This window comes from Podarcis erhardii (assembly GCF_964252035.2).
Source record: "Podarcis erhardii genome assembly, chromosome: 10".
Classification (NCBI taxonomy): Eukaryota; Metazoa; Chordata; class Lepidosauria; order Squamata; family Lacertidae; genus Podarcis; species Podarcis erhardii.
The window spans coordinates 30,844,388-30,866,304 of NC_138500.1; the positions used below are offsets into that span (position 1 = coordinate 30,844,388).

General features: G+C 46.4%; 1 protein-coding gene across 2 annotated transcripts in view; it reads left to right on the forward strand.

Moving 5' to 3' along the window:
- LOC309350608 (TGF-beta-activated kinase 1 and MAP3K7-binding protein 1) overlaps positions 1 to 20,011 on the forward strand; it is a 52,150-nt gene extending 32,139 nt beyond the window's left edge. Inside the window, exons 1-11 of one of the 2 annotated variants that reach the window (XM_081877610.1) lie at positions 7,994 to 8,124; positions 11,588 to 11,724; positions 12,011 to 12,164; positions 12,365 to 12,451; positions 13,432 to 13,570; positions 13,902 to 14,015; positions 15,987 to 16,098; positions 16,210 to 16,354; positions 17,656 to 17,878; positions 18,274 to 18,430; positions 19,380 to 20,011. In XM_081877610.1, coding sequence (XP_081733736.1) covers positions 8,092 to 8,124; positions 11,588 to 11,724; positions 12,011 to 12,164; positions 12,365 to 12,451; positions 13,432 to 13,570; positions 13,902 to 14,015; positions 15,987 to 16,098; positions 16,210 to 16,354; positions 17,656 to 17,878; positions 18,274 to 18,430; positions 19,380 to 19,587 — 1,509 coding nt within the window. In that variant the 5' untranslated portion in view covers positions 7,994 to 8,091 and the 3' untranslated portion in view covers positions 19,588 to 20,011. Of the gene's footprint in view, positions 1 to 7,993; positions 8,125 to 11,587; positions 11,725 to 12,010; positions 12,165 to 12,364; positions 12,452 to 13,431; positions 13,571 to 13,901; positions 14,016 to 15,986; positions 16,099 to 16,209; positions 16,355 to 17,655; positions 17,879 to 18,273; positions 18,431 to 19,379 lie in introns of those variants that run through there. The other variant, XM_081877609.1, reaches the window with a different exon arrangement.
- The last annotated feature ends 1,906 nt before the right edge of the window (positions 20,012 to 21,917 follow it).

A 21,917-nucleotide genomic window follows, 5' to 3' on the forward strand; every position in this document is an offset into this window, starting at 1 on the left:
GGCAGAAATGGTTCAATGTGCCAAAATTTCCGGAAAATATTAACCCATCTTCACTGTGTTGTAAATCAAGCTTCCGTTGAGCAAAATTACTATAGCTTTGTTGTAGCTCATTAGAAAGCTCCCTGCTTCCAAAGCTGATTTTTGCTCTCGGTTTATATGAAATTTGTCCTTCTGTACAAAGTATCGGGGAGAATAAGCCACACCTACAGCTTGATCCAATACACGTTTACTTGGAAATAAGCCTCAGTCAATTCAGGGAGGCTTACTTTTGAAAAAATGTCTCTATTGGATTACATCCTAAAGGTGTTTTTGCACATACACGTAATAATGAACTTCTAAAAAGAGGTGTATCAGAACCTCCCTGCAGACCACATGTAAAGCATCAGTTAACATAGGACCATGTTAAGATGTCATGGTCAGCTGCATTGGACTAGATGATCCTCAGGGTCCCTTCCAACTCTATGATTCTATAATTTACTTGGTGTGCAGTGTAGTAAAGCAGAAATTATTTACTGTAGGGTCTTCCCCAACCTGGAGCTTTCCAGATGTTACAAGCTACACCTCCCAACATCTCTAGCCGACATAGCCATAGATCAGCAATGATGGATATTCCAAAACATGCAGAGGACTCTAGTCTGGGGAAGGCTACTTTACTACATGTTAACTTGTCATGTAGAAGTACCCTCTGTGACTGCAATCCTTGAGATGAACAACATCATGGAAGAGAAAGAATTAATGGGACTGGCTTGCATGGACACTGGGCTATTCAAGCTTACAACCATGGCAGCCTTTGCCAAGTGGCAAATTTGTCCACTGGACAAATTCCCTAGCTTTCCTGGAATTAAGAGGGAAGCCAATTTAGCTCCAGGGCTGAGCAGACCATCTGTCACCCCTGCTATCTTTGTGCTCAAGAAGAATGAAACCAGCGTTTCCATTTGGTGAACACATTGCCACGCTGGGAGAAAAGATGGTTGTGTTAGTAAACTAGAGCCTGAATATTCTAGATTGGGTGAGATAAGTGAAAGTGCCTGCCCTGTGTTATGCTCATCTTCCGTTACCCCTTCATGAGCTAAGCATTCAGTAAATGGTTGAGAGAGCTGCAAAGAGAACACACCCCTTGTTTCTAAAAGCATCTGTGGAAGCATATTGACATCGCAGCACTCTCTTATTTCAAATTAATCTATTTGAAATAGTTACAAGCTCTCCCATTCGCTTCTTGTTATTCCTGATCAGATGAATAATCATTCAATCTGTAGATAGCAATGCATTAAAACATTTGGTAGAAAAACCTCCCATAGCTCTTTCTATGTATCTGATCCTTTCAGCATTACCAGAAAAGAAAATAAAAAAAGCTGTCTTGGCCATTTGTGTTTTCACACAAATAGGGAAATACAATGTGAAAAGTGACCCAAAGTAAGTAGGGTGGTGGCATTTGTTTGCCCTAGACTCTCTGCTGCCTTCTGAATCTTAATCTCTTGGTTCCTGATAGCTGGCACTCGGTTCATGTGGCTCTGTAGCTCAGGCATGTTACCTTAAGAGTTTCATGCTTTCAGCATCCCAGGAGATAATTACCTTGCTGGTCAGCTGGAAGACGTAGTGAGCTAAGGACTATATAGTTAGGATGAGATCTATGGATTTCTACACCAGAACATCACAAACCAAGGCACTACATGGGCCCTGTAAATGTTTTAGTCTGCTCTGGGTGATTGCTTGCCAGGGGAGTATATTAATGCAACAAGAAGTAGGCAATCTTGTTAAAAGAATGTTTTATATGTGCTCAGAGCCACAGTGGCTGCATAAAATCATCTGTGGAACATAATTAGCAAACACCAACTAGTTCCTCACTTATTAATCATCCATTTGTAGAAATGCCTGCCTGCTTCTAGTTGCATCATCATGCCCCAGTGACAAGCATTTTCCCAGAGCCAGTCTAAAGAAAACAGTTTTGCAGTTGACTGGTAAGAAATATATGCTAGAGGAAGGCACACAACAGGCCTGAAGAACATTTTGATTGTAGCATTACAATGTAGAGATCAGGAACAGAGCACTACCTGTCAAGAATGCAGGGAGTGCATAGCTCTGAGCCCAGAATGAAGAATCAGTGCTCACCTGAATATGCCACACTAGTTCCAATACTACATAGTCCTCCTATGTAAAGAGAAGCCTGCTTTGGGTCTTCGCATTGCTGAAAGCATCAGATACAGTCACCTGTACTGTATTTTATGAAGCTCCCACAATCTTGGTCTTTAACGTATGTGTAGTTGGCCTTGCCAACATGACAGGAATAGGTTGGTTTGACCAATTTGTAGCCGAGTCTCTAAACTGATGCCCTCCAGGTGTTTTCAACGCAGTGCTGGCTGCGGCTGATGGGAGTTGTAATCCAAAATACCTGAAGGATACCAAGTTGGAAAAGGCTGCCATACATTTTTTTTAAAAAATGTAAGCGAAGAACAGTGTTTGGAGTAGATGTCATTTGGCCACTGTTTCACTTTGCCAGGACCCAGCTAGGAAAAAGATAACTGAAAAAGACACAGCTGTGGCATCAAGAGAGAAGCCTTCCTTTAAACAGCATGTTGTTATTTGAATTGAGAAGACATGGGACCTCTCTCAAGGGATGCAGTGGGAAGGAGCCAGTGTAGTGACAATGGGTCTTCCTCTGGTGTGTGGTTTGCATGTTGGTGTGAGTGTGGGTGTGTGGAATTGCCTCCAGATCCCCTGTTGGTACCTCCTTTCTAGAGATCCACTAAATACTGTGTGTGGCTAGAAGCCGGCAGGGAGTGAGACAAGGGGTATAATAGCCTGTTACTCATAAAGCACAAAGAGGAACAAAGTCTCTCGCTTTATGGTCCCAAGAGAAAGCAATATTGTACAGGGCTTGAGGGAGGGGAAAATGTTCTCCATCCCAGAGTTCCTCTTCTATTGGGATGGCCTAATATTTAGGCTTGCGGGTGGGTGGGTATTTTACTGAGTGGGTTTCTTTATAACTGTGGTCAAGGAGAGGTCTTTTCTTCACTCTCCCCCTGGAGGGAAAGAGAGAAACATGGGATTGGAGGGTAGGGAGGGGGGAGGAACCCAGTGTTGCAGCAAAGTTTTATGGGACTCCATTGCATGCTTTACACGTGGGGGTGGAAGGGGAGATGGTCCATTTTTCAACATCTGTTCCGTTAGCAGATTTATAAATGGGTTTTGCCTTGGGGAATAGGCCAAGACTGTGTTAAGCTACATATGTAAAAACTGAATCCTAACTTGTGCAATGGGGATTGTTTTTACATCTCCTTCCCTGTCACATATGAATAGATTCCTAAGACCAAACAGAAATGCTTTTCCTGGTTATGCACAACACACTCACAAAACTACAAGAATACCCTGCACATAACTCTGGTGGAACATGTCAAGTTCAGGGGGTCCCAGTCCAAGAAGAAAGCATGTAAGGCCATGGATTGCAGTTAGTGCTGGCACACCTGTAGAATTGTTGTTACCATGTGTGATAAAACTTTCACCTGGAAAGAAAACTAGGTTCTACTCCTGTCCTGGCCAATGGCCCATCTTGGCCTTTTCTCCTTGCTCTTTGATGATTCCCAGTTAGTATTTGTTGGTATATTTTCTGTTTTATCTGATTGGTGCAAGAACAATTGTTTTGGGTGCGTTCACAGCAGTCTTAATTGCACAAAGAGTGTCCATATAGCCAGAAAATGTGTGTGACGATACTGGTTATCATGCTGTGCAAGCCCCTCTGGGCATCCTTCAGTGGGCCAGGCATTCCATGCATCTGAGGAGATAATTCTGGAAACCCAGAAATTGCACTCCAGCGATTGGTGTTTGATTATGCTGCTGGAATACCTTTGTATCCTGTGAAGCTACAGTCTAGCACTGTGTTGCACATAAATATTTGCCATATATGATTACTGCAAACCATTTCATAGTTTATAGAGCAACTGAATTATACCAGTCTTTCCCTCAGTCAACACGTCAAGTGTGAAGGACCAATGAGAATCACTTGCACATAGCAGACATGCAGGGAGCTGGGATCAAGTGTTGCTTCCTGATACATCCCCGTGTGTGTGTGTGTGTGTGTGTGTTACCAACACATACCTGCCTTTCACACTTTGTGTTTCCCATGGGAAACTCTTGACATAATCTGCTGAGTCAAATGTGAAGCAGTTCTAAATTGATGTTATTAAAAACCCATTCTCATTGTGCTTGGATACTGCATGATGCTTCTGTAGTGTGACTGCAACCTACAGCTTTGAGTTACTCAGACTCATGGAATGTAAGCCATGCACACAGAGAGAAATATTGTTAAGCACATGAGACATCTCCCTGTCAAAACAGTACTGTCAACCAGGGCCGTCCAACTTCTGACCCACCAATCCAAATGTGGCCCACCACCAGCCCGGTAGTGCGCCTTTCAGGTGTTTTGGGTCCCAAGCGGGCATCAAAACCAAGAGTGTTTGTTGAACCTACTGGCTTGAGATCTGTGTTTACTGGTTGATGAATTGGAAGTTCTGTGTGTCTACTGTAGTGTTTTAAGTGCCCCCCCCCCATCTCTAGATAGAGGCCCTTCTGATGCACCAATATCCAAGAGTGCAAACCAGCTCGGTGTCATTCCAGTTCCTTAGCCATTGCAGCAAAAATAAGGTCTCCTTTTAGCTCCAGATAGGCATATTCACTTCTCGCACATCTTGGGAATAATGGAAGAGAGACTCGCTATTTGATGCTGCCAGTCCCCCATAGCTTCACATACATGTGGGCAGAACCTCGTATGCCTAGACAGGCAGTCTGGTCTTAGGAATCTAAACTGGAACATATTTGAAAATATGATATCATAGACCTCAGTTCATTTTGCCTCATGCGACGCACACAAAGACTTGTTCTGACATTCTCGTTGCTCCTGGGGCGTTGATAACATTGTGGGGTCTCTACAGCCCTCATCTACAGCATTACTGCCTCTGTATAGTATATATATTATATATGTATAATATAAAACTATGCATATGTATATGCATACATATGTGACAATGAAAGGGTGGCCTGCTCCATACAGGATCTACAAAACGTCCGATGAACTACAAGCCCTACCCCAACTGGCCCATTTTCTCCTCCAGTATGTCTCCCTCAACTAACATAAACCCTGCCACCCTGGCACCTGTGTTTACGACGTCCTGTATATTTGTGGTTAAAAAAAGTGAAGGTGGTAACTACTGGTGTGTCTTATCAATAAAGTTATTACATTCAAAAACAATTGTAATGGTGGTGTTATGATTTCTTCCCCCTGGGTTTAAATGTTACATTGACCATTTATATCTGCATTTGAAAACCTTGTACAGTGTGTTTTTCCACACATCTTCACCGTATAATTAAAGCACTGGTTCACCACTTGTAACGGTTGTGTTTCCACTGCCCACCCCCACATTATTGGAAACTATAGTTTGTTAAGGGGGCTGAGAGTTTCTTAATTCTCGCCACTGAATTTCCCATTGAAAGAGCTTGTCCAGTGAAGAACGTGCTCTTGAACAGCCATTCTTAGCATAAGTAGACAGCATTGGGTTAGTCAATATGGTTTCCTCCAGATGACATTGGACTCCAACCCCCATCATCCCTAACCATTGGTCATGCAGAATGGGGCTGATGGGAGTTGAAGTCCAATAACATCTGGACAGCACCATGTGGGCTCCCTTGACTGATGATCTGACTCAGTGGAAGACAAGTGCATACGAAGCTGAGCAGTATCAAATACGTATGTACCCACGTTAACAGCTGCTGAAGGAAAGACTTGGTAAGGTCTGGAACAGGAGGAAGTACTGAGGTCTCTTAACTCTGGAGCATATCCACACTATACATTTAAAGCATATTTAAAGCACATTATTTCCTCCCAAGAATCCTGGACACTCTAGTTTGTTAAGGGTGCTGGAAATGGTAGCTCTGTGAGGGGGAACTTCAGTTCCCAGAATTCTTTGGAGGAAGTCACAAGCTTTAAATGTGTGTTGAATATGCTTTAAATATAGAGTGTCGATCTGCCCAACAACTCATACTCGGCTGGTATAAACAGATTTGAGTGCCACCTACCCCTTTCTAAAAATTAGCCATGAGTTAAGGCTATGTAATGAGTAGTCTTCCCATATAGCCTGTGGTTGCTGCTGATTAATGCCGCTAGCAGTGACATTAAGATGTACATACCTATTTTGGGAATTAGCTACATTGAACTCGGTGGGAGTTTGAATAAGCATGCAAAAGATCAGGCCACGCTTCTGCCAGTTTGTTTCTGGTTGTTGGCTGTCTGTTTCCAGGTATAATTCATGGTGCTCATGCTAAATGATTCAGGCCCCAAATATCTGAGAGACGGCCTCCTTCCCTGCATTGCCTTCAAGTGTTAAAATCAGCGGAAGGAGCCCACTTGGTAGATCTACTACCCCCAGAAGTTCAGAAAGTGGTGGCCCAGGAAAGGGCATCGTTCTCTGTGGCAACCCCTGTTTGCGCCCCACAGAGGGGCTTCAGGTGCCTTCACTGCACAGCTTTCAGGGAATGCTGAAGTAACATATCTTTACCCTGGCCTTTGATGTGTGTTTTCTGAATCCACCTTATTCCTGTGACTAATTTGTTCTAACTGTTTTTAATATTGAAGGGCAGGCAATAAGTTTATTTATTTAGGTATTTATTTTATATAATCTCCCTCTCTACAGTTGCTTAGCAGTAAGCCCTATTTAAATCAGTAGGGCTTGGTTCTGAGTACACCAGCTTAGGGTCATGCTGCATAGGACACAGGTAACCATGGTAGCTTCAGAGTAGCGTAGGCTTCGCCAGCTCAAAATTTTTTGATCTCCCAGTAGGTGACACTTATATAACCCAAGTGAAGTAGCTGAGTGCAATAAACTTTATATGAACCATGGGTTTGCATAAGAACATATTGTCAATTCCAGGCTTCATTGTACTGGATGCTTCTGAGTTTGTTATGTATGGCTGGAACTGCCTCCTAGATTACCTGCCTGTGCCACCACTGTCTGCTCCTTAAACCTTCCTTTTTCCATGAAGACCATGGCACACATACACACGTCTGTGTGTGTGTGTGTGTGTGCGCGCGCACACACACACACACACACACACAGAAAGCTCCCATGCCCTACGGATTCTATTGTCAAGTCTAATTATCTGTCATCGAAATAAGTTTATATTCTTCCTCTGCTTCCATCTTCCTCCTCTATCAAATGTTAAGATTGTAAGCTCCTCAGGGCAGGGACACTCTGAAGTAGTGCCACATATATTGATGGTGCATAGGCGGAGCTACAGTGCAGCCAGTCACTTCACCACTGATGACATCCACCACAAATATGGGACAGATTTGTACAGCCACAACAGCTCAGTGCATGCAAAAGATTCAAGATTATGCCTTTGCTACGTTCAGGGTCACAACCAGTCACTGCACACTGAGCCAGTGGTCTGATTCGTTATAAGGCAACTTTGTTTTCGGTGTGTGTTTGTGTGTGTGTGTGTGTGTGTAATTAAGATGCCAAAGGAAACTGGCACATTGCTGCCCACTGCACCCTTCCATCACCATCGAGAGCCTCTCTGCCCCATAGCCCACCCCCTTCCAAGAACGGCTTGGAGAAGTGGTTGTTGCTATTCAACGGCGGTCCTTCTGCCACCTCCAGGATCACAGATGCCTCCCTTTGGAATACTAGCTGCTGGGGACGAGCAGCAGGATGCGGATATGGAGCTGACTTCCCAAGAGGCGCCTGTTTGGCCAGGGTGGTAAATAGGATGCTCAGCTAGGGGGCCTTTTGGTCCGATCCAGCAGGGCTCCTCTTATGTTCTCCCCGGAATACGCGTACAACCCACCCGCCGCGTCCCCTGGAATGCCTGCAATTTCATTTTTTGACCTGACACAAAACAACTTCCAGCAAGCGGGGAAGATGATGGGAAGAGTCAGTTGCCTGCGATGCCTCCCTCCGTCCTCCTGGGGGCGCTGTGACCGAGGTTTTTGTGTTTTGTTTTTACGCTTCCTGTCCACCCGACGGACGCTCTCGCCGCTTCCTCTCGCCTGCTCCTCTCCCTTGCCAGGGGAAGGGCGGAGGTTGATGTTGCTTCTGCGTAAAGATGGCGGCGGCGAGGAGGAGTCTCCTGCAGAGCGTGAGCAGCCGAGCCTGTTCTAGGGGGGCGCTATGGGCGGGAGCTCTCCGGGGCCAAGGGGAGGGTTCGGGGCCCCTGGCCTTCCCTCTCGAGGAGGCGGCTCCCGTCTTGGGAGCACAAGGCGAGGGTGGTAGCCTGGGAGCGAGAGAGGGAGGGTGCGAGAGGTGGGCTCGTGTATCTGTGCAAAGCAGGCATTGGGAGCCTGTGGCCCTCCAGGTGTTTTGGGCTCCAGCTCCCATCATACGCACCCAAAATGCCCCGTGAAGAGGTATGGTGGGAGCTGTAGTCCACCAGCCTGTGAAGGGCCAGTTGCAAAGAAAAAGGCGTGTTGCTCTCCTGCCAGAGCCAAAGGAAAACAGGGCGCCTTGTGCCTTTAATAACCACATCAAGAGAAGGTATTTGGGACAGGTGCAGCTCACCACGGGAGCACTTGTCAGTCACTCTCTGCAACAAGGTGATATAAGTTCTGCTCTCCTCTGCTTCTGGTTAACCGGCTCCAGGGATGGGAGACCTATGACCCTCCATAAGTTGTTGGACTCCCATCACCCCCTCCATCCCCAGTGCCAGCATGGCCCATGATGGGAGCTGTGGTCTCCACAAAATGGGCGAGGCAGTGGGACAGGTTCTCTGTCCCTCTCCTGTTCCCGCTACCATCACCATTAGCACCACTAGCTGCAGAGAGTGTAGGATGGGTGTAAGGATGCCAGTGCCAAACTCCTAAAGGGCTTGTTGAGTTGCATAGAAGAAGTAATTTCTTCAGAGGCTGCTGCTTCTCCAGTTTCCATACCGTGATGGGGAAAAGCTGCCCCTGGGAAAATTTTCTCAGCCTGGGGTTTGAGACTGGCAACTCAAGATGTGTGTTTGGGGGGGGGAGGGGACACTGATGTAAGTCAGAAGTTAATGGTCCCCAGATAGGAAGTTTGTGGTTGTATTATTTGTCAATATGTATCTGGGAAGAGCAGAGAGAGGTGGTTTCCAAAATTCTTGATGCTTTGATCAGCAGAAGGGGAATTCCTTGAGGGGAATAAGCTCCTCCTCTCCTCATTTTTTTGTGGCAGGGAAAGGAGGGCATAATTGAAGAATTGAAGGAGGGCATAATTGAAGAATTGAAAGCAAAGTGTGATGCCCACAAGATGTGCTTATTTAGTACTCCTGGTCCTCACCATTCCCATATGCTTTGCTCAAGTCCCTTGCCTGTGACCTCTCATCTGTCTACACTCCAGAAAAGGATCATAGTAGGGTTCCTGAGGACTGCATGGGGTACCCCAGCATATCTGTGCACTGGTGCCTGTCCAACTTTGTACCAGCTTTTCAGAGCCCCCCTTTCAAATTTGTGGATTAATGCTAAAATATTGATCCTAAAGCAAATGTATATGCGACTGTGTGTCTCTTGAATGTACAGAGAGAATTGTGCAGGTGTTTCCAACCCAACCCAGTGTGGCCCACCAAACTGAATGCATTCATCAGCTACATATGGCAGTCTGTCAGAACCTACATCAGGGACCCCAAATTTATGTTCACTGCCATCCCTACAGGGTTTAGTGGACCTTGGAGAGCCAATCAACTAAGGAGATTTTCCCCTTCTCAATAGATGTAGAGAGGAAAGCAGGGACACATTAATTGTCTTGCTAGATAGAAGAGGGACATGTACCTTGGCAAGCACTTTGTGAATCTCATGGCTAGATCTTTTGGATTTAGTGGCCCTTGGAAAACAGTGTTTCTCAAATCCCTGGTGAGCCACAGTACAAGGTGGGATGTGTTCATTCAGTGGGGTGTGCAGACCTTTTCCAGATGTTGGCTTTCCTCAGCAAATCATAGTCTTTCCATGGATAACCAGCATAATGACATGCCAAATATCCACATGCGAGCAGGAAATTGGGCCACTCTGCATCCCCATCACTGCTGGTCCAAAGTTAGTAAAAAGATTAGTATGTAGAGAGAGTAACAGTTGTGCAAAATCAGTGACAGGAGCTCCAAACCCATGCAAAACAGGTACCGTATTTTTCGCCCTATAGGACACACTTTTCCCCCTCCAAAAATGAAGGGGAAATCTGGGTGCATCCTATGGGGCGAATGCAGGCTTTCGCTGAAGCTTGAAGAGCGAGAGGGGTTGGTGCGCACCGACCCCTCTCGCTCTCCAGGCTTCAGGAAGACATCCGCAGCCTAGGCAGCCCTGCGGGAACTCCCGCAGGGCTCCCTACGCTGCGGATAGCAGCCTGCCGCCCAGCGCGAAGAGCGCCCTGAAGCAGAGCGCCCCTCATGCCGGGCAGACATCCGCAGCATGTTGGAGACCTGCGGGAGTTCCCCGCAGGGCTCCCCACGCTGCGGATAGCAGCCTGCCGCCGTGCGAGGGGCGCCCTGAAACAGAGCCCCGCGCGCCAGACAGACATCGGCCAGCCCCACAAGCTTGGGGGACAGCAAGGAGGCGCAGCGCCGCCATCACGCTGTTCCTCGACCTGGTTCGGTTTCTCCGACCTGGTTTTGGGGGAGAAATAAAGGAATTTCCCCCCCTTTATTCCCCCCCCAAAAAAATCAGGTGCGTCCTATGGGACGAAAAATACGGTACCTCTTGTACAAAATTCTTCCTATGATGCTTCTGGGGAAGCGGATATCTGGATGACCCCTTATAGTCCCATAGTTCTGTAGAAGGACAGAGTGATGTCACTTCTTCCACAGACCATGTATAAGCACAGAGGGATGGTACAAGCTCCCTACTGCGGGGGTGGGGGACCTTTGGACCTCCAGATGTTGCTGAACTACAGCTCCCATAAGCCTTGACTATTGGCTGTGCGGGTCAGGGTTGAAGGGAGATGTCGTTCAGCAATATCTGGAGGGCCAAAGGTTCCCCACCCCTGCTGTACTGGGAAAGGAATGTTACCCTTTCCCCTTGCAGAGAGAGCTGGTTTACATCCCCCGCTGCTCTGTAAACAGGAGTTGTGGCGTCCTGAAAGGCAGCTGTTTAGAAGGCACAAGGAAAGTGTTCAGAAATATGTACCAAAATATCCGAATTATGCTCAGAGAAGCATTTATGTGGCAAGAAAGCTTTACTTCTCTAGTTACAGTCATTAAAATGCATCAAACGTATCTGGCTTTGCTCTGTAGAACCAGCTATGTATCTGAAATATGTTTCACATATCTTTTGGAACCTAATGCTAGATGAATTTTGTGTGTGCTTAATTTGTGGGGAGAGGTATGAGTGAAGGAGGACAAGGAAGCTGGGTTACCAAAGAAGTAGCAGGAGGAGAAGTGTGGGCAGGTAAAATAAAGTATATAACTGAATAAAAAAGAAAGGCAACAAAGGGATCAGCTGCAAGTGGGAAAGGGGACTCAGGAAGAGATTGTCAGCTATCTTAAAGTAGCACCCTAATTGGGAGGCTAACTCTTCAGCTGATGTATAGTCATCATCCTTGTGGCTTTTGCTGGAAGAAGTTCATTGGGGCTTCTTTCTTACTCTGTTATCCAGGAGCAGCAACCAAGTTGGACAGATGACTTGCCTCTTTGCCAGCTCTCCGGTGTGGGTTCAGCTCCTAACCGTTCCTATACCACAGATGGAAAGGGGACAGAAATTCACCCCTTAGAGGATAACTGGCTGAAATTCAGGTAAGCAGCCTGTAGATTTGGGTGGAGCAGGGCAACAGAAATAATGGCATTCATTCAACAAGCCCATTTTAACCTAGCAATATTTTTTGTAGGGGAGGCCAAACTCCCATCAGCCCCAGTTAGTATGACCTATTTGTCAAGGATGATGAGAGCTGTATTTCTGCAGCACCTGCAGGGCATCACATTAGAAACTCCTAATTTATTGAATGACCTGTGGGCCAGGTTTTTACTCCCAGACCACAGGCTGAATGCCATGCCTTTAATCGTCCCTTCCCATCTTTGGCAGGAGTGAAAATGACTGCTACCTCTATGGGGTCTTCAATGGTTATGATGGCAACCGGATCACCAATTTTGTGGGGGAAAGACTCTCTGCGGAGCTCCTGTTGGGCCAGCTGAATGCAGACCATGATGATGCTGATGTGCGCAGAATACTGCTGCAGGTAATGGAGTTTTTTCTTTGGAAAAAATCAGCCATAAATTGGTACTTGTTGTTAAAAGCTCCTCAGTGGTTTGTAAAACATACAAAGTTTTGATGTTTTATGCAGGGAGAAATAAGTTTGGGAGATTCTGTGTAGTTAGCAGTTCAAAGCTTCTGTTCTAATACATACTTTTGTGTTGCCTACCTTCTGGGCCTCCGCAGGCTTTTGATGTGGTGGAAAGGAGTTTCCTGGAGTCCATTGATGATGCACTAGCAGAGAAGGCCAGCCTCCAGTCCCAGCTGCCAGAGGTAACTTCTCTTCCTAGCCTTAAGGAAACATCATTGAATTCAGGAAGCGGTAACAGTGCATTTTCTTCTTGGAAGGACCTTGGAGCCTGCTGAACGAATTTGAAAGTGTGTGTTGGGAGGCAGGTGGCAGCAAAACAGGCTTAGTCCCGTTTGCAGCATTTCATGTTTCAAACTCCCACCTTCATTGGTGCTTTTTGAAGAATTGGTGGTGGTCTCGGAAACACTTAATGGCAGAGAGGTTAAAATTAGGACCTGCCAGAATTGATGTGGCTCCTGCAGTCTGGGGTGAGAAACAGTCAGTGCAGTGCACCTCATCTGTTCATTTTGCACTATAGGCACTAAACTGCATCCTTCTACTGCTCGCTGAATAATACAGAAGGGATACCACTCCTTTGGTTTCCTGGTTTCAAAATCACTAAAGTGAATTTCAGTCCCCACTTCACCTATAAAGCATGCCTGTATAATAAAATCCGAGGAAAAAATCCTTTCACAACCCTGATGAAAGTATTTTAAGGAGTGGCTGGTCTATGTTGTATGAAATATGTTCTGTATTATTTAAGAGCAGGCATAGGCAAACTCCGGCCCTCCAGATGTTTGGGACTACAATTCCCATTATCCCTAGCTAACAGGATCAGTGATCAGGGATGATGGGAATTGTAGTCCTAAACATCTGGAGGGCCACAGTTTGCCTATGCCTGTTTAAGAGCAATCTGCCTAGAGCCTGTCATGATGCTGTACAGTTGTTTTAATGTGAAAATGACAGACTCCTGCAGTACCTTAAAGGCTACTGCATTTGTTATGTCACCAGCTTTCATAGACTAGTGCCCAGTTCACCAGATGCCTGAAGCTGGCAGGTATCTATACACCTGGGTGGAGGTGTGTAAAAAGTGGGATCAAATGTTTTTGGTATGTCTAGAGAAGGCTTCAGAAATGCTGCACTGATAAATTTTTACACAGGCTTCCACAACCCTGTATTCTAGGGGGTGCCCCATCACCAGCTGCCTTCCCAATACCAGAAAATCATGGAACGGCTGAAAGCTGTAGAAAAGGAGATCTCTGGAGGGGCCATGGCTATTGTGGCAGTCATCCTCAACAACAAGCTCTACATCGCCAATGTAGGTGTGTTCCTCTTCAATGCCGTTTTTGATTTGGGCACTTCCTGGTCGCAGCACTGAAGGATGAAGAGTTAGAGCAGTTGCATCTAGATTACTTTAGCCACTTTGTACAAGAGTAATACTTCACTGACATCCTTACAGAGCCACTAAACCTAGTTGCCTGGGTAAATACAACAGGGAAAGCAGGAGAGATGAGATGTTGGCATTGACAAGCACCGCTTCCAGATTTTGCTGGAGAGGGGTAGTACTGGGTTTCACTTAATAAGTGTGTGTATTTCTCAGGTGCCTCACTTGTCCCCCTTTCCACTTTTGCAAAATGCACTCCTTCTCCACAGGAACAAACAGGGCACTCTTGTGCAAATCTACAGTAGATGGGTTGCAAGTGACACAACTCAACATGGACCACACCACAGAGAATGACGATGAGCTCTTCCGCTTTTCACAGCTGGGTGAGTGTTGCATTCCTGGAGCAGCAGAGAAGTAAGTCTGGGAGAGGATGGGCCTTGGTGAGCCAACAGAGCAGGGGTGGCTTTAGCTGTGGCCCTCCAGATGTTATTGGGCCAGAACTTGCTTCATTCGCAGCCAGTGTGGTCAAGGGTCAAGGAAGATGGGTGGTGCAGTTCCTTAATGGATGGAGGGCCATGGGTTCCTCAACCGTGCAATAGAGAAAAGGCTGCCAGAGAGGAGACTCTTGTGGTGATTTCCCCACCTCTGTAGCACATCACTCTCATTGGTGGCTTTTGTGTTTACCAAACACAGGAGTGTCTAAATGACCAAGTTACAGTGTTAATGTCTCCTCTTCCCCATAACAGGGAATACATGCTGGATATAAAAAATGATCAATAACTGAGGCATGAGGTAGCTTTCTTACTTTTTCCTCATACTGAATCTGGGTGGGGAATTGAGTCAAGAGAACAAATAATAAAAATAAAAACTAACAAATAATATACAAAAATTTCAAAATTATATAAATAGATGTAATCTGCAACTAAACAATTCTGTTGTAAGATAAACAAGCAAAACTACAGCAACAAACATTAATATTTCCAATTTAACTAACTTTCTAGGTAAAAACAAACAAAAAATCTGTACAAATTAAACAGACAATGCTTTTACCAACAGTTCCCACCCCATTTTTTACTTGCAACAGCCCACTGACTCCATCTCTGCCTCTGACACAAAGAGGGCCCCAAACTGTGGCTTTTGAGTAACTTAACCTCTTTAGTGGCTCTCCAAACCACCCTGGCTTTCATGCTGAGCTGAGTGGTATGTATTGTTGCCCACAAGCATTGATTGCAAAAAAACCCAAAAACCCTCCCATGCCTTATCCACTGTAGCAACAGTCATGGGTTGTTGCACATTAACTGCCCCCTAGAGGGCGAGCTGCTAATAATTGGTGCATGCTTCAAAATAGGACAGTGGCTTACTCGCTGCCCTAATCAAGGTTTTTACTCTTCAAAATACTTGGCCATCTGCATCAGTTTTTTCACCAAACGGTTATGAAACCAGTTCGGTTGGAATCCTTGTCCGAACTGAAATCCTGTTGAGGCCCATAATGCAATAGGGGGCTCACCAAGGAGAGCCCTCCATTGCAGCCAACTAGCACACCTGTATCACACTCTAGTGGAGCTGTGAATGCTAATGCTTTCTTGCTTGCTTATTGGCTTTCTGCAGCAGCAGCAGCTGGTGATACTGGTGGTGATTTGCACAACTCACTGCAACAGGGGGGCTGTAAAGAGTGTCTTGCGCATGTTCCCTCCCAAACCTAGAGCCAGCACTGCAGCAGACTCTTCTGGCACCTTAAAAACTAACGAGTTTTTAATAGTATAAGCTTTCATGAACTAGATTCCACTTTGTCAGATGCAGGACATGTAATCGTTGGTTGACATGGGTGCAGGAAAATAAAATTATTATTTTTACATGAAATCTACCTGTTGACTGAGGGTAGCTCATCCTGCACTGTATTCCCAAAGAAAGCTTATGCTAAGATGGTGGCTGATACTGAATCATTCTCATAGTGAGTTCAGTTATGAGTCCAGTGCCTATTAAAGAAACTGAGATTCTTTCTTCCAAGGAAGTGCTGTGACACGGTAGAGTTGAGTGCAGTGGGGATTCATCTGGCTGGCTGTCTAATTCTGTTTTTGCCAAGTGTAAAAGATCTCAGGCTGCATCAAAGCACCCTGACCACTTCTGAATGCATGTGCAGACTTCCTTTCTTGTGTGAATAATTTACAGATGAAAAGCTCCTCGCTGTCCTCCATTCCTTAGTTGAGTTTATTCTGTCTTCCCTCATTCATCAGCTTTTTGTTCAGTCAAAATGCCTGTTTAGCTGAGGGTGGGGTGGGCTTCCTCTTCTTGCCTTGGAATAGGACACATTTAGCATCTGCCCTGAAGTCAGTGAACTGATTCTTTATCTGCAGGTTTGGATGCAGCAAAAATAAAACAAGTAGGAACCATATGCGGGCAGGAGAGTACCCGGCGCATCGGGGATTATAAAGTCAAATATGGCTATAGTGATATTGAACTGCTGAGGTGAGGCAAGACCCAATACTTGGTCTTACTTTCCTTTCCTGCTTTGCTTTTGAAGACATAGCTGTCTCTGTCGCTCTGCCCAGTACTAACGTAGTTCTTCTCCCTTTGCAGTGCTGCGAAATCTAAGCCAATCATAGCAGAGCCTGAAATCCATGGAGGGCACCCACTCGATGGAGTCACGGGCTTTCTGGTTCTGATGTCAGAAGGGCTCTACAAAGCTCTGGAAGCAGCTCATGGGCCTGGGCAAGCCAATCAGGTAAGAGTGCCAGGGCAGCTTTAAATTGACCTTGGAATCCTGTGCAGGTCTTCAGGTTGACTCTGTCTGCACAGCATACTTAGATGCACCCATCATTAGATTTGAAATTTGCCCCAGAGTGTTTTTGCTCTCTGGGCTCATAGTCCCCTCTGGGTAGCCCTAGGCTACAGAGATGAGCAAGGCTAATAGTTATAAGTACATAAAATCCGTTGTGCAGGAGAAGGCCAGAGAGGTGAAGAGGATTCCTAGGGACAACTTTTTTCAGGGAAGTGAAATCATGTTCCTGCAGAAAATGTTCCCTCTACTTTCCATCCCTGCTGCCCCAGCCAGTGGCTCTGCCAGGGAGGAATAAGGAGTAGGTTCTGGTCTGCCTGCTGCATCTATTGAACATTGATTCAATAGCTGAACTATGGGATTCCCTCCTATAGGAGTCAGTGACAGACACCAACTTGGAAGGCTTCAAAGAGGTTTAGACAAATTTATGGAGGAAGATAAGGCTGTCAATAACTACTAGCCACAGAGGCTACGTTCTGCCCCCACAGTTGGAGGCTGGATGCCTCTGGATGCCAGTTGCTGGAAATCACAGGTGGGGAGAACGTTTTGGACTTCCCGTAGGCATCTGATTGGCCCCCTTGAGAATCCTGGGCTTTTGGCCTGATCCAACACCTGATCTTCCGTTTTATCCTTACATTTAAGTCCACCATAAAAAACTGCAGGCTTCTCCTTTCCTCCACTTCCAGTTGCAGGACAGGGAACGGAGGAGACAAGAGAAGGTAGTATTTATTTAATGCTACTTTAATCTCCCCCCAAATAAGCAAATGTAAAAGTTGCAACCCACAAGGGTGGACGTGAAAGCCTCCTGTAGGAATGCAATGAATGCCTTCACCATTTAAACACAATGCATCTTTCAAGTAGTCGAACAAAGGCACCCTAGAGGGTGACATGTTGCAGCCTTTCCCCTAAGGCTGATTACTTGGGTGCCCTTCAGATGTTCTCCCAGCTGTTTAGGAGATGCTTATCCATCAGAAGCTTCCAAGCAGCTTCTGTGAGAATGTTTGAAGGGCCCATGCGCATGGGCAGGGCCACATTGCATGGTTCTTTCCCTTGGAATCAGTCAGCACAGACTTGCTCCACCTGGTAGGATGCCACTTCCGTGGCTGACACCTGCCCCAGTCAACCGGGCGGTTGGGTCCTTTAAACATTAGCCCAGCTGCGCAGGGCCTGCTTCTTTACATGGCTGGGAGAATATCTGAAGCAGCAGCTCCAGTTTCCCCACCCCTGACAACTCTTTCTCTTTCTAGGAGATTGCAGCCATGATTGCCACAGAGTTTGCCAAACAAAGCTCACTGGATTCCGTGGCTCAAGCAGTCGTGGATCGAGTGAAGCGCATTCACTGTGACACATACGCCAGTGGTGGGGAACGGTCCAAGTTCTGTGCTCGGCATGAGGACATGTCGCTGCTGGTGAGGAATTTTGGGTACCCGCTGGGTGAGATGAGCCAGCCCACACTGACTCCGACGCAAGGTATGGGGGAGCTCAGTGTGCTTGTATGGGAGAGGGCGCAAGGCAGATCAAAACTGTTCTGCCCAACTGTGTGTGTGACAGATAGATAGGCAGACAGGTGTGCCTGCATTTATGGTGAGCTTGTGGGTGCTGTATTTGTAGTCTCTCTCACTGTGCGTGTGTTTGTGTGTGTATGGATGCTTGGGTACATTGGCCGTGCTCTTTATTTGCATGTGGCCCTTGGGGATGACTGAGCATTAATGAGTCAGAAAAGATTCATCATCCTTGTCTTGGAGAGTGATCTTTGTCCATGGTGTCCCAGGAAATTCTTCCCACTTGTAGAGGGACAGAGGTATGGGGTTTTCTGAGAATCTTGGCCTTCCTAGTGCTTACAATGTTTTATTCTGCATGTTCAGGAGGTCGAGTTTATCCTGTGTCGGTGCCGTACTCCAGTGCCCAGAACACAAGCAAGACCAGCGTTACGCTATCCCTTGTCATGCCATCCCAGGGTCAGATGGTCAATGGCGCCCACAGTAGCTCCACGTTGGATGAAGCCACGCCCACCCTCACAAAGTAAGTGCTCCTTGCTCAGACCAGCTGTCCTTTTGCCCTTCTTTTTGCTGGAGGCAACATTCCACTTCCCCTGTTAGCTGCTTCTTAGGCCTAGCAGTGGAGGCCTACTAGCCGTTTCACTTTTAAACCCGTATGATAGGGGCAGGCAATCTGTGGTCCAATGGCCTAATCTCAGAAACCCTCTTTAGATGATGAGCAAGAGTGTTCTGTCCCTCCCCCTTGAAAACATAACCAGGTCATTCATATCGGACAAAGCTCAGCTAAGAACAAGCTGCTGCCTTTTAGCTGCTTCCCAGAGAAAGAGTGGGTTGCCTGGTTGTTGCCCAGAAAAATAGAGCGATGGTACTGCTCTTGGCTGATCTTAAGTGTTGCCTCCTTTGTCAGGGATAGGGACAAAAATATCAGCATGCAAAAAAAAAAAAAAAAGGACCCACCCTGTATAGTTGTAGGATGAAAAATCAAATCTATTAGCAGTATTTGCTGAAAGTTCCTCTTCATCATTATAAAAAAGCAGAAGTGGCTTGGATAAGAAAGGAGAAACTTCTCTGTGTTACACAGAGGTGCACGATGAGAGGCTTTTATTAATAGACTGTATATGCATTTACATTTTTAATGCCCTCTTCACACTCAAAGACGTTCCCAATGGGTGCCTCAAGCCTGAATTTTGCAGGTTTGTGTACTGATACAGGTGCTCACATCAGGCAACAGGGATTGTCTGTGATGCTCTGTGACAGCCTTCGTCAACCTGGGCCCTCCCCATGATGTCGGACTGCAACTCCCATCAGCTCCAGCCAGCATGGCTAAAGATCAGGGATGATGGGAGTTGTAGTCCAACATCATCTGGAGGGCTGCAGATTCCCCAGAGTTGAGGGGAGAGGCCTTAGGTTGCATTTGCTGTGTCATTTGTGCTGACTGAAGGTTGCTTCTCTTTCTCTTTCCCTCCCTGCAGTCAAAGCCCAACAGTGACCCTCCAGTCTACCAACACTCACACCCAGAGTAGTAGCTCCAGCTCAGATGGGGGCCTCTTCCGTTCTCGCCCTTCCCACTCCCTCCAGCCGGATGAAGATGGGCGTGTGGAGCCCTACGTGGACTTTGCAGAATTCTACCGCCTCTGGAACATGGACCACAGTGAGCAGGGAGCACTCACCGTGCAATAATGCGCCGAGAGCAATCCCTCCGAACCCCTGTCAGGTGGGGGGAAATAGAGCCTGGCAAGCAGGAACAGTTCACCGCCTGACAGCCCACCTTCTGCCATTAAGGTCAATGCTGGGACTGATCGCTCATAGCATTTGTTTCCCATCAACTTGTCAGGGCATGTTAACACGTCCCTTTTCTAAAGGTCCCTTCCACTGTGAAACCTTGTGGGCATTAGAGAGGGTTGTGACCAACCTCTCCTGTACCTCCAGTATTACAGACAGTTGCTCTGTTGCGGAGAAGATGACAACTCAGATGTCTGGCAGGAGAGGTACTTTGTGTGCATATAAGCTGCTGCTGGAGATTTAGGTGTGCCTCATGATACTGATGTGTTAAGTCGATGAAAGATACCTCTGTTCTGCAGAATAAATGGTAACTTATAGCAAACGCTCTGGCCAGTTATGTGATGTTAGTTTAAGAAATGGTATTAACCTCAGCTTCCTAAGTTTTTAGTTGCCTTTGGGGCCCAAGACCTAGATGGAACAGGGTGGGCAGACAGAAACACACATGCACACACACAAAAACACAGACAGCTCCTCTAATGCATCATCTACAGGTGATCCAAATGTCATTTGCAGTTGTTAGAAACAAACATGGAAGGTGGGGGTGTTGTCTTCTGTTTTGGTATCCAAGATGCCACAGCCACTGTTAAATGCTTCCTTTTGTATCCAAGATCACAGTCGGGTGGAACAGGCAACATTAGAAAGATTTGGAGCCAGATCTAACCTCTCTGTCTCTTATCTGGGTGTTCAGAAGATTCTCCTGACTTCCTTAGAAGGAGTGGCATGTTTTTCCCCATCATCATATTCAGGTTTTGGAAATGCTTTGTTGCTCTCAGACAGTCATCATGTAAGAATTCCTTCTGGGAAAGCAGCTTAGCAGACCCACCATGCATGCATGCTAACAGGAAAAACGGCAACAGAAGACTACTGTTGTAGACTTCATGGCACCAAGTGCCCTGGGCTCCTCTTGAAGAAAGAGCAGGATATAAATTTCATTATAAATAAAACAGTTTTAATTTTTTCTTAGAATTTCTAAACTACTGTTAATTTTCTTTGCTGGTTCTATTCTGGTTTGTTTTACAAGGTATTTGTTTTTTTAAAAAGAATCTTAGATTTTCATTATTCTTTGCGTTTTACGGTTCTTACCTTTACTGCAGAGGTGCCTAGCCTGCACCCCTTCAGATGCCATCAATTGACCCCACGAGCCACAGCCAGCATGACCAAGGGTTAGGAATGATGGGAATTGTAGTCCAGCAACATCTGGAGAGATCCAGGTTTCCTACACCTCCTTTACTGTAACTGCCCAGAGAACTTTTGTTACTGGATGATGTGGAAGTGTTGCAAAAAAAAGCTACATTTAATTGCAACGAAACCCAAACCAACTTTGTGCATCCCGCAGAAAGGTGAGGCCAGAAGGAGAAAGCGCCAGGAGGTGGCACTAGCAAAATATGCTGAAGCTGGATTCGATGCAGTTTACAGGAAGGCTGGAGGTTGCTTTAGCAACACCTGCCTGGAACACTGGGGAGAGTGGACGTTCTTGGACTGGGATCAGGAATATTATGATAAGCAGCACGTGCTGTAGGGTCAGGATCACACGAGTGGGCTGGACTCCCACATTGTGGCAATGTGGAAGAGCAACATGCCCTCAGTGCCTGCGTGGGTGGCAATTCCTGCGAGTTGCAAATACAGACGCAGTTGGCTGCACCTTACTAAACTTGGACTAGCCCCAACGCTTTGGCTCACGGCCTCTGACTGCTTTCGCTGACTCAGTCCTGGTGAGAAATCCGCTCCACTGCCTCTCCTGAATGGTACAGGGACAGCTGGGTGGAGCCAAGCATCCCTTTGCGAATTCTTTGGAACCCAAGGGGGGAAGTGGGCTTGAGCAATGTGCTGAAGCAAGCAGGGTTCCAAACAGCAAGGCAGCGAGGGCTGAGCCCATGGATTGACCCACCGTCAGATTGAGCCATCTTGGTGTGACCCTCAGGGTCAAATCAAAAGGTGAATTGTTAAGGAGGAGGGTTGTGCAACTTGGGGTTTGCTATAATTAAAAAGCTAAGCCGTAACCAAGGCTAAACTGCTTAACCTGTTGCATTTCCAAGGTGCTGCCTGTGCAGTCTCTCCACTCTCAGAGACTAGAAATGGCCATTGCATTAACTGAAAATTTAGGGGTGCACCTCTTGAAGGACGGCAGAGCAAGTGCTTGTTCATGGATGCACAGACTGTAGATTCAGTTTCAGCACATGAAAATCAAGCCGCCTCACCCCAGGAAAGTTTTCTAGCTATCTAATGTC